This window comes from Taudactylus pleione, unplaced genomic scaffold (assembly GCF_031769625.1).
Source record: "Taudactylus pleione unplaced genomic scaffold, aTauple2 ptg000442l, whole genome shotgun sequence".
Taxonomy (NCBI): Eukaryota; Metazoa; Chordata; class Amphibia; order Anura; family Myobatrachidae; genus Taudactylus; species Taudactylus pleione.
Window position 1 is genome coordinate 3870001 of NW_028284844.1, and position 15012 is coordinate 3885012.

The 15012-nt window shown below is 46.2% G+C and overlaps 1 protein-coding gene across 2 annotated transcripts in view; it reads right to left on the reverse strand.

Annotated features, from left to right (window-relative positions):
- The window catches only part of LOC148505699 (inaD-like protein), a 319407-nt gene that overhangs the window by 230519 nt on the left and 73876 nt on the right, over window positions 1–15012 (reverse strand). For both annotated transcript variants that reach the window (XM_088447870.1, XM_088447869.1), the window contains exons 16-18: window positions 14019–14180; window positions 13283–13345; window positions 12159–12305 (exon numbers count right to left, since the gene is read on the reverse strand). In XM_088447870.1, the coding sequence (XP_088303996.1) occupies window positions 12159–12305; window positions 13283–13345; window positions 14019–14180 (372 nt within the window). The remainder of the gene's footprint in view (window positions 1–12158; window positions 12306–13282; window positions 13346–14018; window positions 14181–15012) is intronic.

Here is a 15012-nt window from a genome sequence, read left to right on the forward strand (position 1 = left end):
GTCAGTGTCGGGTTTTGAAACTAAACACAGCAGTTGGAGTAGTAGTGTTGTAAACGTACTGTGTCAACTCTTACTGCACATTTCATATTTCTGATTCTCATGGCAATACTACCAGTGCATGTTATACATATCACCCCCTGCGCCAATGGAGCTTGCAATCTAATACACCGCACACACCGGTTTACTCTGAAAACAAATACCTTACAGATGTAAACTGGCCGGGTCAGAACCAAACCCGGTAACTTAGTGGAGCTTGTATGTTCGTGCATGTTTGTGGGTGCTCCAGTTTCCTTCCACTTTCCCAAAAAATACTGGGAAGTTTATTTGCTTCTGACATGTATATGAATCATACTTGCCTACCCTCCCGATTTGGTCGTGAGCCTCCGAAAAATCGGGTGCCGCTCCCAAACCTCCCGGGAAGGCAGACAATTCTCCTGGCTGCCGCCCACCCCTCTTATCCCCGCCGCAATAACCCCTGCAACCCCCGCAACGGGGGGGGGGGGCGGTGACGCGATTCGCGTTATTTTGACGCGATCGCATGACCCCGCCCCGCCCACAAGTGACCAGCTTGGCCACTCCCCCTTGTCCTGGCCACGCCCCCCGCCCCAGCCGATCTGGCCGCAACCTCCCGGAAGGAACAGCCAGAAAGTCGGCAAGTATGATATGAATGTCCATGTGATGGGGAATATCAGTATTATGGTACGTACAGACGGGACGATCGACAATGATAACGATATCATTGTTCGATCTCCCGGGTGTGCTGAACGATCGATATCGATCATCCAGCACATCAACAACTCACCAACGACTATAGAGATCCGCGATCAACGATCACGGGTCCCTATAGTAACCTGGTCGATATCGACCAGATTGGCCTGCATGCACGAGCGATGGTCAATATCGATATTGACCATACGTGCCCGCGCATCACAGGTCGTTTGGCATAAAAAAATGCACGCTATGAACGATAACGTATCGTTCATATCGTCCATTTTAATCGTACCTTATGTACGCACCATTAGAATAAGTTTTTAAATATTTACTTAAATAACGGCATTGCGTACATCTCTGAATCAGGGGTACAATTTGTTTCACCCAGAGCAAGTTAAATAACAATACAGACAGGGGGATTTAAATTAAAAAAAAAAAGAAAAAATGGCAGCAGTTCTCTTGCGTACCACTTTACTGGAGAGGACAGCAATTCAGTACAAGGGGTCGGCATTTAGTAAGAATGAATGTGATTTTTCTGGAACACTCCAAACTTCAATCTACTTTAAATGGATTAATTCATTAGCATATAACTGCATATGTAACAGCTTAAGCTTTCGCTGAAACACAGAACTTATTGGAAAAGTCTATTTCGAAACTGTAACCTTAACCCCAGAGCCACTCATTGCACATTACAGCTTGCTGGTCTACATGGCTTCTCTTGATGTGGTGGCGGTGGTGGGGTGGGGAGGTTTTGGGCAAATCTTGCCCTTAGGGCATTTAAGCTGCAGAGAGGAGCTAGATGTGCTGGAATCACTGAGGGAACATGCCTACTGGGATATGCAATTTTGCAAATGCATCGCTAACTGTAGACTCTAATTCTTGCAGAGTGCACCCTGTACGTTTCAAATATTATTAAATATGGAAATGAAGCTCATAAATTAAAACGAAGAGATCTGCCCATTGGCCAGCATAAATTTATCATCCGCGGCCAGGACAGTCGGGGAATATTAATGAGAGCGTGCTGATTAACCCTCTAGGAAAGGGATATAGGAAGAGGGTGTAAAAACTGGCGTAGAGAAAAAGGTGCTAGAACTTATAGCAACCAATGAGATGTTTGCGTTCAATTTGAGCTCTGCTAGAAAAAGAACAGATAAACGGCTGTAATAAATTTCTCCTCATGTGTTCTCTGGGCCGGTACAATATCCCTAAATGGATGTTTATTAAACACTTGTTTGGAGACATTAGATCAAGACAGTTGTCTGCATGTTTCCATCTCCATATCATAGCCTGTATTTAAAAGCAAGCTGGTCACATATGCACAGTGGAGGCAGCCATTTTGTGGGTTAAGCCGATATTCCTGACACCGCTACCGAACATACAACGCAAGTGCATACCTCCCAACATGACCCTCTCCAGGAAGGACACAATACTCTGGTCCTGGACGTCCCTGGTAAGAGGTGGAGCTGCAGCACAGTTCAAAATTCATATAGGGGAGTTCCACAGGCACTGGTCCCCTGCCCCCTTGCTGTGGCAAGTGTATAAATCTTATGGTGGATACACACGGAGCGATATAAATGAGCGATTTGAACGGTTACGATATCGTAAATTTTTAGGTCCCTACAAAATCACCGACGACCAGCGATGCGCAGCCTCGTATGGATGATAGCGATATTGTCCATCGGCCGTGCATGCAGGTCAACTTGCTCGATGTCGAGGAAGTTACTATAGGGACCTGCGATCATTGATCGAGGGTCGCTTAATCATCTGTGAGTAGGTGGTGTGCTGAATGATCGATATCGATGATCCAGCACACAAGGGAAGACGCAGGACAATCAGGCAACAATATCGTTATCTAATCGCTCCGTGTGTACAGAGCTTAACATTTCACATTAAACACCTTACCAAAAAAACACATTTATCTACAATCTGCTACCTCACAGACCGAGTTGTGGAAATCACACTCAAAATATTCTGCAGAAATTGGTTAAAAGTAACCCTCTCCCCCTCCCACCTAATCCTCCATTGTTTTACCTTTTTTTTTTTATTTTTTATTTACAAGCTTAAACATTCATTGTAATACCCGATTCAATACAAGTGGAATATTTTCCGTGCTAAACAATGAGACCTGGAATTATGTACAACCTCTGCGATTTTCATTGAATTCTGGCAGAGAACAAGCAGCTATAAAGAAAGGCGATAGCGGAGTAAATGACAGGTTTTTGAAGGAAAAATAATGTTAGTTGGGTTAGGAAACAGTACAGCAAGTTTCCAAAGGGACGTTCACAAAACATGACGGAATCCGGCCAATTTCACTCCACCGCTAGATCACCTGCGGTCAAAACGCCCCCTGAGCTGCTCTCCCCGTATAACTGCAGTAGACCAGGGAGCTGTAATAATGAGCAGGGCCCAGGTACTAGAAACTGTGTCGTTAGCGACATGAAGTGTCATTAAATGGGCTGAAACTATAAAGTCACTACTGAGGTCACTGAGTGCAGTCATCTAGTCCCAAACCGCATTCTGCAAAATACAGGAAGAGCCCACAAAATGGCTGCCTGCACTGTGTGTTGTCGTCAGGTACAAAATGGCCGCCTGCACTGTGTGTTGTCGTCAGGTACAAAATGGCCACCTGCACTGTACTACCAGGCGGCGCCACCTTATTGATTAAATATATTCTGGTTCTAGATGTCATGTTTCCAAGCTTCTCAAATCAAGAATAAATGTAATTTAATGTTGAATCAGGCCCTTAATCAGTTAGAAAATCAGAGATGAACGCGAATGCCATTGCAGCTGAGATTCCGTACGCAGCTGCTTTCCGAAAATATGCAAATGTCGCAGACGCCAAGGAATATATGGAGACGCCCACCCGCGTCTTTGCAAATCCCAGCATCGGCGTACAAAGACACATCATTGGTCGCAGGTCATTCGATTATCACACCCTGTCACTATTCAGAATAGCCGCAGGAACTGAGGTACCGGAGCCACTTTCAGTACGTACGGGATCGCAGACCCAGGTTGTGACACGGCCCAAAAGCGGTTGAGCCCTAACTGCATATTTTTGCCGCCACTCCCCGTTACCTCTCACAAATGCTCCCTGACTGTCAATCAGATTGCGTTCAAAAAGTCGCTGTGAGCGGCTACGGTATTGTACCTCGGCACATGCGCAGTGCGACTTAGATGCACTCGCAGTTTACAGATAATTGCTCAACTGTGTAACTATATCGCCATTGTGTTGCGTACATCTTGAATCAGGCCCCAAATCCTTAGGACTAGAACATATTCCCTGCAGCTCTTACAAAATAATATTTCTGGCAAAGCACCTAGACAGCTCAGATAGACTTGTGCTATACTGTAGTATATCTCTTGTTATACATGCTAAGCAATATCTGTCTCCCACTGTATACACCAAGAGAAGTAATTACTAAGCGTCTAATAGAGGGGTCCGCTACCACTAGGGTCTCTCCTTTCGCCTAATATTTTTCAAGATGGTGATATTTTTATCTTGTCCAATCCAGTGTGAAGATGACGGAACTTGGGGCCTCCTACGAGTGACAACAGAGCTTAGAGGAGACAGCTGGACATCCTGCTCTCTCTCACAGAACCAGAGGCACCCCCCAGAGTCCCAAGGCAGCTCCACGTACAGGGGAGAGGAGGAGGTTCAAAATATTCACACGTGTGTCACACTACTTCATATGTCTTAACAGGTAAACCAGTACTGGGTTAAGAAGACTGGAAGAAATGACAGTGCTGTAATAAGCCCACCATTGCAATATAAAAAAGCAGCACGGGCAAAAGTGTATTCGTTTCAGGATACAAAGGGCCAACCACTGGGCTGCCACGAGAGAGAAGAGATGCGGAATTGTCAAAGCGTCAGCGTCGAGGCTAATTTAGTTTAAACCCGTAGGATGAGCCCAGTGCCTCATTCCTCACAGTCGCCACCTGGCAGCTGCATGCTTCACTTAACGGAGTCCTAGGAAAGATGCCCCCCTGTAGTATTGCCTGAGCAGGTAAAATAATGGGGACCTGTCCTTTAAATGCCGACCACCGGCTTCCCGACTGTCAAATCTCGGCACGGGACTAATGATAGGCGTTGAATTCCCGACCCCTATCATTATCCACCCGCCGAAATCCCGACGCCCGAACGAAGGTAAGCCGGGCGTCGGGACCTCTTAGCCATCATAAGGGAGGGGCTGGGGGTTAGGGACTCCCGGGGGGACTTGGGGTTAGGGAACCCCCGGGAGGGTTATGGTTAGGCTAGGAGAAGGGGGGGAATTAGGGTTAGGCACCCCCAGGGGGAGGTTAGGGCTAGGCAGCCCCCTGGGAGGGTTAGTGTTAGGGTGCGGGGAGGGGGTAGGTTTAGGCACCCCTAATGGAGGGTTAGGGGGGGGGAATGGGGTAGGGATAGCCTACTTACCTCCGCTGACAGAATCTTCACCCATCGGGCTGCCGGCGTTTGGATTTCAACCGCCGGCCTCACGTCCGGCGGTAATGCATGCCGATTCCCCTTTCAGCATATTCACAAAGGGCCTGATTCAGAGACAGTCGCTATTCCGATGTTCCAGCAGTTGAGCGACGTTTTGCTAGTGCGCAAAAGTGTGTGAAAAGTCCAGAAATCCCGTACTGCGCACACAGGCAAACCTAAGGGCCTGATTGAGCAAGGAACGCAATGGTGCATTCGCACACACTCCGCCGCTGCGTGTATACGTTAATTAGTGTATACGCACGGCAACCGCAGCATAAGATGCAGACACCCACCAATACAGAATGCCGCCCATCTCCCGTTACTCACAGCCTGAGAAGTCCGCAAGATAGCCGAAACATCGGTAACATCGCAAACCAACGGACCCATACGCAGAATAGTGGTTGACCTGACCCTCCCGCAGACTGTACCACATCTCCTGCAGGCACTGAGAGCTCCGGCTGCGTAGGGTCTACTGCGGTCCCAATCACAAACACTGTTTAGTTGGATTTGAGGGGGAGCAGCTAGAGTAGGCCCTAGGCTACCGCAAATGTCGCTGGTGCGACCGATGTTGCGTCAATGTTGGTGTGTTTACAATCTCCGTCGCGCCAATGCACAGTCCGCGGAGCCTGAAAGTGGGCGTCCATCTCGCCGTACAGCACCAAGGGAAGACTGAGATTAGCATCTGCATATTCCCGCAACAGCTATTGCGAAAGCGGCTGCATTACAAACCATCTCTGAAACAGGCGCAAAGACTTTTTTTATACCTTGCCGGATAGAGATAAAAGGAGTTGGAAACAGTCTTCACCAGGCCACGAGGGAAATATTCAACCACATTCTAATAATAATGAAATAATAAGTAAATTGTCCCTGTTGGAGGCTGACAAATTCAACCACTATTTCCTTCATAAAACCCCGTGAAGCTTTGCCGCATAAAACAGCCTCACGCAGAACATCCGAAGAAAAAAACCAAAAGCGCGAGAACGTGGGTCCCCTTCCCTGCGCCAGCCTTGTTGCTGTGCTGTATAATTACATGTGCATCTGTAAAGTTCACCAACAAAATTTGAATGCGATCAGCAAATCAGACAATTCCGGGAGATGAATGATGGCACGCCGGGTCCATTTGTCGCCCGAGGCTTCACCGCCCGCATGAATGGCAATCATGTTTATAGCCAATAACTTTGAAATGTAATGTCATGCTTTAAAAAAAGCCACTGGCAGCAGATAGATCACATTTATTTTAACGTCAGGAGCAAGGAAATAAATAATAGGGACAGAGAAGGGAGCAGAGGAGGAGAGGTATTGTCAGACATTCCTCTCCCTGTGGATTCAATTTCTGTACCTTAAATTGCAACAATTATACGAAATTACTGGCTGAATAAATTAAGTCCCGAAGCAACGACTGAAATAATAGAACATTTCTCTCTGGATTTTTGTGCCATTGTGATCGGTAATTATTGAGGGCGGCGTTCAATCTTTGCCAGTTCCTGCTCAAAAGGCCTAGGACGTCTCACAGTTATTTTTCGGTAATAAGTGCGCATTTTCCCAGATTTATTTATTATTTGTAGTTTACGCATGCTCCAGGCAGACTTTGGGTGGCACGTCTTCCTCTGGAAGATTTGGCCATGAACCCTGACCTACGATATGAATCCCTGTCTTTTTTTTTTTTTTAAAGAACATAACCTAATGGCCACCGTTGTGTCTCTAACCTATAGCCAGGAGCACACTGGAGCGATGTTGTCCGATTGGGCCAGAACGGAGCGATAAATCGAGCATATTTTGCAGTGAGTATACACAATATGCACTCTCCCGCTGTCGCATGCAACGTCGTCAGGTGTCAAACCTGACGATATCGCATTCAGCACCATCAAGAAGGACGGAACGATTGATCCTTCGTTCGTTCATTACATCGTTCTGATGTGTACCCAGGATCCGATATGACGGCCCATCATGTCGGCTGGGAACACATCGCTCAGTGTGTACCCAGCTTATGGCTGACTCAGTGTGACGTCAAAGACCGACCCTCTAGGCAGGTCGAGACCAATAGTCATAAAAAAAAAAAGGAGTATAATACTTGCCAAATAAAATATTGGAATACATTTGAAGACACCAAAATCCCTTTTCCACAGGAGAATAAAATAAATAAATTAAACCAACAATTGAGGTGCCACTGGTAGGTAACAGTAGCGTCCAATGGTGCTATAAGCTAGTGGGCAAGTGAAGCTTAGTAAGTGCCAGTAACACTTCACCACCGTAGCTGGCTATGGCAGAGGCGTTATTAACAGAAACAAAGGCGCCTCTGCATTAAACTCACTAACGTGTATTATCGTGTTACCATATAACAACCTTCTTAAATACAATGGGGGAGATGTATATGAACGGCAAAAATGCGGTAAAACCCCTGAAAATGCAGTTTTCGGGGGTTTTACCGCATTCCCCGTATGTATTAAGCAGCAGAATGCAGCGTCAGGTGGCGCTACCCAATAGAAGCCTATGGGCTTCTTAATGCGACACTCGGGGCTGGGAGGGATCCGATCGGATCCCTCCCATGAGCCCCGCGTCCTTCTGCGTCCTTCCAACCCGGAAATCCCTCTGCCCGGCAACATCGCAAAGGACAGCTCTCATCGAGGTAATGAACCGCGGTATGTACGCGAAGTCAAGGGGGATGTACCGCATCGGCGATGTCGCAGTTAATACATCTCCCCCAATGTAACTTACTTCTAAATAAAGACACAGACAACAGTGTTGGCGTTTAAATATTTTGTCAAATTTATTTTTGACCAGTCATTCAATTTTAGACTATAAGTTAATACTAATAATTGTGAGGGCACAAAAAGAACGCACATGACAAAAACAACCAAACAGCTCAAACAAACACACACACAAGCCAAGCATTGGTGATCAACTTTCCTTTACCTTCAACCAGGTGGTATAGCCATTTCCCGTCCAGGACAATTGGCTGTCGCCTTACTCCACTTTAATGAGAGCGCTCCCACTAAGCCTACTTATTAACATAAACTAACTCCAAGTGTCGTTCTATTCCGCAACCACCAAAACCAAACATCATACATTCAACAAACGAAAAACAAAAAGAGGGAGCGAGGGTGGGAAAAACTTGAACAGAGAGGCAGATTTACATACATCACTCCATTAAATACTCTTAGACCACTCCCCATGAGACATTCATTGGCTGCATAAAACCAGCTAACCTTAAAGGGGCAATATCCAACACGTTCTTAAACTGGCAACACTCAAAACACTTGTGGTTTAATGTCCCTCATGCCTGAATGTCAGTCTTCGGGCTTACAAAGCTCTGTGTCCTCCGTGGTTTGCCTTTCCATATGGTGATACCAATTTCGTTTGACCAAAAAAAAAAAAAAAAGGGGGTCATCATACATCCTAACCTTACCAAAGACATAAACCCTGCTGCCGGTAAAAATTGCTATCACTGCCCTTAATGCAGCAATGATCACACAGAAGCCCCTTGTTACGGATGTAGTTAGTTATCAGACCAGCAAACAGCATGCCGCCGGTCTGAATCCAGACGCTGAAAGTCCGACACAGGACTTAAAATAGACGTTGAAATGCCGACACCGGAATCCAGAAGGACGCCAGCCCAAACGAGGTAAGTCCGGGGCGCTGTTAGCCGCGCGCATGGTGGGTGTGTTAGGTTTAGGCAGCGTAGCGGGGTTAGGTTTTTTGGGGGGGGTTAACTTCCAGCGACCAGCAGCGCTTTCTAGACACTGAACCAGGCCTGGCCAACCTGTGACTCTCCAGCTGTTGTGAAACTACAAGTCCCAGCATGCCTTGCAACAGTTTTAGCATTTCCTAATAGCAAAACTGTAGCAGGGCATGTTGGGACTTGTAGTTTCACAACAGCTGGATAGCCACAGGTTGGCCAGGCCTGCACTAAACCGAAGGCTATATCTATTTCTCATGCGCGGCTCTGCCTCCTCCCGCCTGCACCTTCTATTCCTGGCTTCGTCTTCTCTGCATTGATGGTCTGCTGCTTCTGCTGCCAGGCGTTGGCCCTGCTGGGCAGTAAAGATGAGTGATGACAGCGCCTGCTCAAGGCATTATACATATTTTGCCTCTCTGGTGTCTTAGGAGTACCAGCAATGCAGCTGCCATTTTGGACAGAGTTCAGGCACACTGCACCAGCTTTTGCATAGCTTCTGGCTAAAAACAGTAGCTCCTCCTGATCATTCTTGGGATCCTTTAGCTCAGCAACGTGCAGGTGAGTGTAGGCATTAACTGCCACCCACACAGCTCAGAATAAGCAGCTGATATTCATGCCTCATCCTCAGTGGGCGATGCCAACTGTCCGACGACCGGATGCATTCAGAACCACCCCAGCCTCTAGTACAAAGATGAATACACATTGCATGGTCTATAACTCTTGCCTGCTACTACAATCGAGAGCAGTTGGCCTTCCCTAATGGTATAAGACCTGGCCCTACTTCCATTACCATAGCGTGAGCTAAAGTGCCATTCCCAATACACTCTACAGTTTGCTGCTTGCGTTCATATTTTCAAATGAAATACAACTTTACCACATCACCAATAAACCACGACCTAATGATGCTGTGCCTGGCCACTCGGCAACTACTCCAAGAGGGCTCCGAGAGGAAATAGAGGAATAATTTATGGGGAAGAGAAACAATGGTAACTGTACTGACTGGTGACTCTGCAAGCAGACTGGCTACTAATATCAGGGAAACTAGACTGAGAGCTGTGAGCAAGAATATTTTAGATATTCATCCCTTAATATTCATATACACCGTTGTTTGTTTCCATTGCCCCTGGACAGGACACAATGCTGGTCTCCAGGTACAACTATATCTCAAGAGAACACAGGAAGACAACCGAACGACTGACAGATGAAGCAGATATATACAGTACATAGCTGTAGGAAAGATCTGCCCAAGGGTATATTCCAGAATACAGACACGCGGCTACTGACGCTCGTAGCTTTCAGACTACAGATCACAAATAAAAGAAAAGACCATTCCCATGACAACACTTGGTTAGTAACTTTCTTCTAGTTGAGGACTAAGGGGTCAATCCTATTAGCAGCAATGATCTCGCCGGTGCGAGTCATCGCAGCAGTGGCCGCACTTTACGGCAGCCCGGATTCGCCTAATATTGCTCGCAGCTCCATAGGGCAGCGAGCAAAGTTTGGCGAATTCAGGGTCGAGTCGGGCTGCGAAGGGTGTGATGTGCCGGTCTGTTGCCGGCGTTTTAACGCCGTTGCAACGGCACATCGCACCCTTTGCACGGAATAGGATTGACCCCTAATTGTTACATACACATCTTATAAACATCAAGAATTGATTTAGAACTTACCAAATTCAAATAAAAAAAAAACAAAAAACATAAAATATTATGCAAGTAAAAATATGAAATAATCAAAGCATAAACTATTAGTAGTACACATATACTGTATACACACTAATATATATCTATATAAATACAGTATATACACATACAGTGTATAATATATATTAAAAAATACACACACACACACACACACACACACACACACACAAGGTGATTAGCAGCCTTGATTGAGAAGCTGATGAAGTAGCGTTCCCGCTAGGCTGTTTTAGCGGGGCGCGGCGCCCTGCCCTCCTTCTGGAGGGCAAAAAACACCCTGCCCTCCAGGAGGAGGGCAAAAAGCGCCCTGCCCTCACAGCCTGCGAGTGCCGTCCTCACACGCGGGACACAGTGTCCCGCGGGTGGAAAAACGTGTGGTGACCCGGTCACCGCCGGAGAATAGACGCCGGGCGCATGCGTCCGGCATCTATTCTCCCTTTCTGCAGCACTTGGGGGCTGCCCGGCGTGTCCATAAGTGCCGGGCACGGCCCCAAGTATAACGAAAAGGGGACGTGTCTTATAGACACGCCCACCTTTCATGACCACGCCCCCTTTTCGGGCACGCCTGCGGCGCGGTCACAAGGTTGCCCACTCTAGCTCCAAGGCCCTGCCTGCCGCCGGAGCTAGAGTGAACACTATATGAAGGGTATGTCAGTCCCTAGTCAGATTCTCACTGCCTGGTCAGAGGCCTGATAAGAGACACTGCGATTACTGAATGTAGGCATTGTAGGCATTGTGCTACAAAGACTTCTGTTTTATGAGAGGGGCGTTAGGTCCCTAACTCAGAGAGGGAATCATTTCGTTTAGTTCGAGCCAAACAGGACAGAATTTACTTTTAGGTTTTGTGTATTTTTGTGCTGCTAATAAAACTAGCTGCAGTTGCTTGTAGCAAGAACATGAACTGGTGTACTACTACTTGTCTGCTGCATGACAAGTGCAACCATTTACCCCAGGAGGCTGCACCCTTACCCTGATCTTATACATTTACAGGCAGACAGATACAGTAGACTGCATTATTACTTTATAGCATCGTTATATAAAGCGTTAGTGTACGTGCATGATACATTTGTGACCCCTACAGTCCACGAATGTATGGAATCTGATCCACTCTTATCCCAGATCAGGGGTTCTGAGCCCCATTCCTCAAGTACCACCAATAGGTCATGTTTTAGAGATTTCTTTAATCATGCAGGGGAGTGTTAATATATTTTGCTAATTCAGTAATGATCCCACCTGTATTCACAGAAAGCAATCCAAAAAACATGACCTGCCAGTGGTACTTGGGGATAGTGCGGTAGGGAACCCCTGTCCTAGACAAAGAATTAAGAAAATTACCCTAAACCCCCAACCTGAATTCAGGACATTCTGCGTGTCACACCTGTCAAATTGGTCAGAATGTAAATGGGAAAAAAATGAAATCAGGGGAATCAATGATTTTGCAATTTAAATGTCATCAAGTTTTTCCTGTACTACAAAAATACAAAGAAAATACCAATGGCAGCAAATTTTTTACGTCAAATCCTACATTTCTCTCAAGTTGGAAACTTCCAATTTAGAAAGGACATTGATCTAGAAAGGACATTAATCTAGAAATCCCAAGGAAAATGCTCCATACCTCATAGTCCAAGATGCTGAAACCGAGCCCTCTCTTATCCTTTTCCAATGCAACAATTTCAACTTTTGGAGACCACAAGGTCAGTTCCCCATCATCATCGCCACCACCATAATCATCGTGTACTGGTGCTGTATTTCCCACTGGTTTCTGCAACAACAAAACATGCATTACTACAATGACTGTACAATTGTTTTGTAGCATTTAAATGCAGACGCAGAGTCACATGAGAAGCTCAACTGGGACAACTGGGCACGAACCATCCTAAAATCAAACTTGAGTGGCTCAATCATCGATTCATTTGACTGATGAGTGCCCAATTCTACAGCCTTTTATCCAGGGGCGCTGAGAGTGGGGGGAGGGCGGGTAGTAATTATCCGGGTTTGCTGGAGGGGCCTGGCGTAGGCTCAGGTCTGACGCCGCCTCCCCCTCCTCCCTGTCAGCTGAGCAGCACAGTACACGCTGCTGTGTGCTGGGCTGCAAAGGGAGACTGCTTACTGCTGCAGAGCTGCAGCTGTCTCCTCTGCCTGTGGGGGAAGCTATCACCCTGATCACGCCCCACCCAGATTTGCGCTGGGCTGAGGGGCTCACAGCGCCCCCCCTCCCCAGAGCACTGCGCTGCAACGGTTTTCCTCCGCCTCCCACGATTAGACCACGACCCCTTCTCCCGGGCCGGCTCTTGGCGGCCCTGCATTTAATAACAGTAGAGACATTCAATAAAGTTTTCCATCAACTATGAATCCAAACCAGGCTTCTCCATCCGAAAGTTGTTGTCTGTACAAGGTCTGCGAGGCCACCTCTCAGGGAAATCACTGGTCCCTAGCAAATTAACCTACTTCATTGTAATAAACGTGGACTGAAATGGCTGCTTTTGGCATAGGTGATGGGGGCACATTAAGTAGATTCTCTCATAATGGATTGCAGAGCAAAAGCCACCAGTAATGTCCCCATTTCAGAGCTATCCTTCATCGTAAAAACGAGGGGGAAACCACAGTACATCAGATACATTGCAAATGAGAACGACAAGTGTTGGTTTTCTCGTGCAAAACAAGACAACACATTCAGATCAGCAAATAGATTTTTTTTTTTACCTGAATATGTAAAAATAAAATACTTTGAGTGATTACCTCCAGGTTTTGCGCACTTCCAACTAATTGCGGGGGCTGAAAAACAGAGTCTTCCTCTTCTTGCTAAAAACCAAAAAAGTTGTATTAAACGTACTGTAACAAAAACATCCAATTGTGATAAATAGTAGTTCAACTACAATGTAGAGAGGGGTGGCTTAAAGCTTTAAATTAGCCCTATAAAATCAGCGAGTAACTTAAAAAAAGATTAACTAAAAGGTCTTTGGAACCAACCATGAAACAGAACCCCCTTAATGATCAGAGGTATGCTGTACCACATGGACCATGCCTATTATCCCACATTAGAAGTTCGTTCCTGGCAAGAGTCGTCAGTTATAGCAGGGTTTCAATGAGGGCACAATCATTGACTTTCTGCAGCGGCCATCTGTAATGGCATTTATACCATGAGTTGGGCTCTCAATAATGGTCATTAATTAACCACCAAAAAGGGGGAGTAGGGTTTCAAATGTGACCATAATGCATCTATAAATGTACCCGTTGTCTACACAGTGGAGGCAGCCATTTTGTGGGTGATCCAATAATCACCAGAACATCACTGAGGCATAAGGCACTTGGCTGTCTAATAACAGCTCAGCCGTTTCTTCCATCTATTCTCTATAACATAGAATTGAAAATAAAAGTAAAAGAATTGCAGTTTTAGATCTAATATTAAGTTACTTGTCAGCTAATGGACCCCACACACACACACGTAAGCAGTGGCTAATTGCTATGGGCCTACCATCTCATCTTGCATCACCAAAACATTTGGCTCATCCTCAAAGTTCTCGCTTTCGTCATCAAGCAAACGCCGGCAGCAGACTAGCGTAAAAGGAGGGGGCACTTCCTTCAGGAACGAAACAGCCTCTCGCCGAGACTTTCCGTACAGTTGCACATTGTTCACCTACAAAACAAAGGTCCGGTGGATGTTATGTTACAGCAATTTTTCACTTGGTGGGTCTAACTCATTGATACTTGGTGAGTCTCACAGTGTACATGGTACCATGGAAACTGTTAGGAGGGTTTCGATGAGAAGCAACGTACACAGTTGTCCGAATGAATGGAATACATAGACCACACTCACTAGTCAGTCATCATTCAAATTGACTCATTCCAGAGTGACATGTCAGAAGAAGGGAAGTAAATATTTCCATACAGTATATATCCAAGTTATTTTAATGAATATATGCTCTGAAAGCTCTCGTTATACAGATGGGTCGTCCTACATCTAGCCTCCTTGCGCGTTAAACAGCCCTTCTAATCGCGCCATGCCGTAGCATGACTCGGTAGCACCAAGCGTCTTCCTGTGCGACTTTTTTACTTTCTAATGCGTCTTATTCGCACAGTGATGCGAATAGATAGCACAAACCGCTTCTGCTGATTAAAAGGATATGCAGCATGATGTTCTGTGTGCGCCTGCATCTGCATGCGAATCTGTAATATAGCATTTCGCATGCAGACACACCCGCAGAAGCACACAGAATACAGGCATGCTGCATATCATATTAATCAGCACACGCTGCTTGTGCCAGCTATTCGCATCACTGTGTGAATAAGACGCATTTAAAAGGTAAAAAGTCGCACAAAAGACAGTGCTACCGAAGCACACAGAGTTCCCGCGTTCTGTTTGGCGCGACTTGTAGCGCATGGAGGATAGATGTATGCGGAAACAGCTGTATATAGAGTATAATGTTAGTACAGAGCATAAGCTTATTACTGGCCACAAGGAAGGTTTG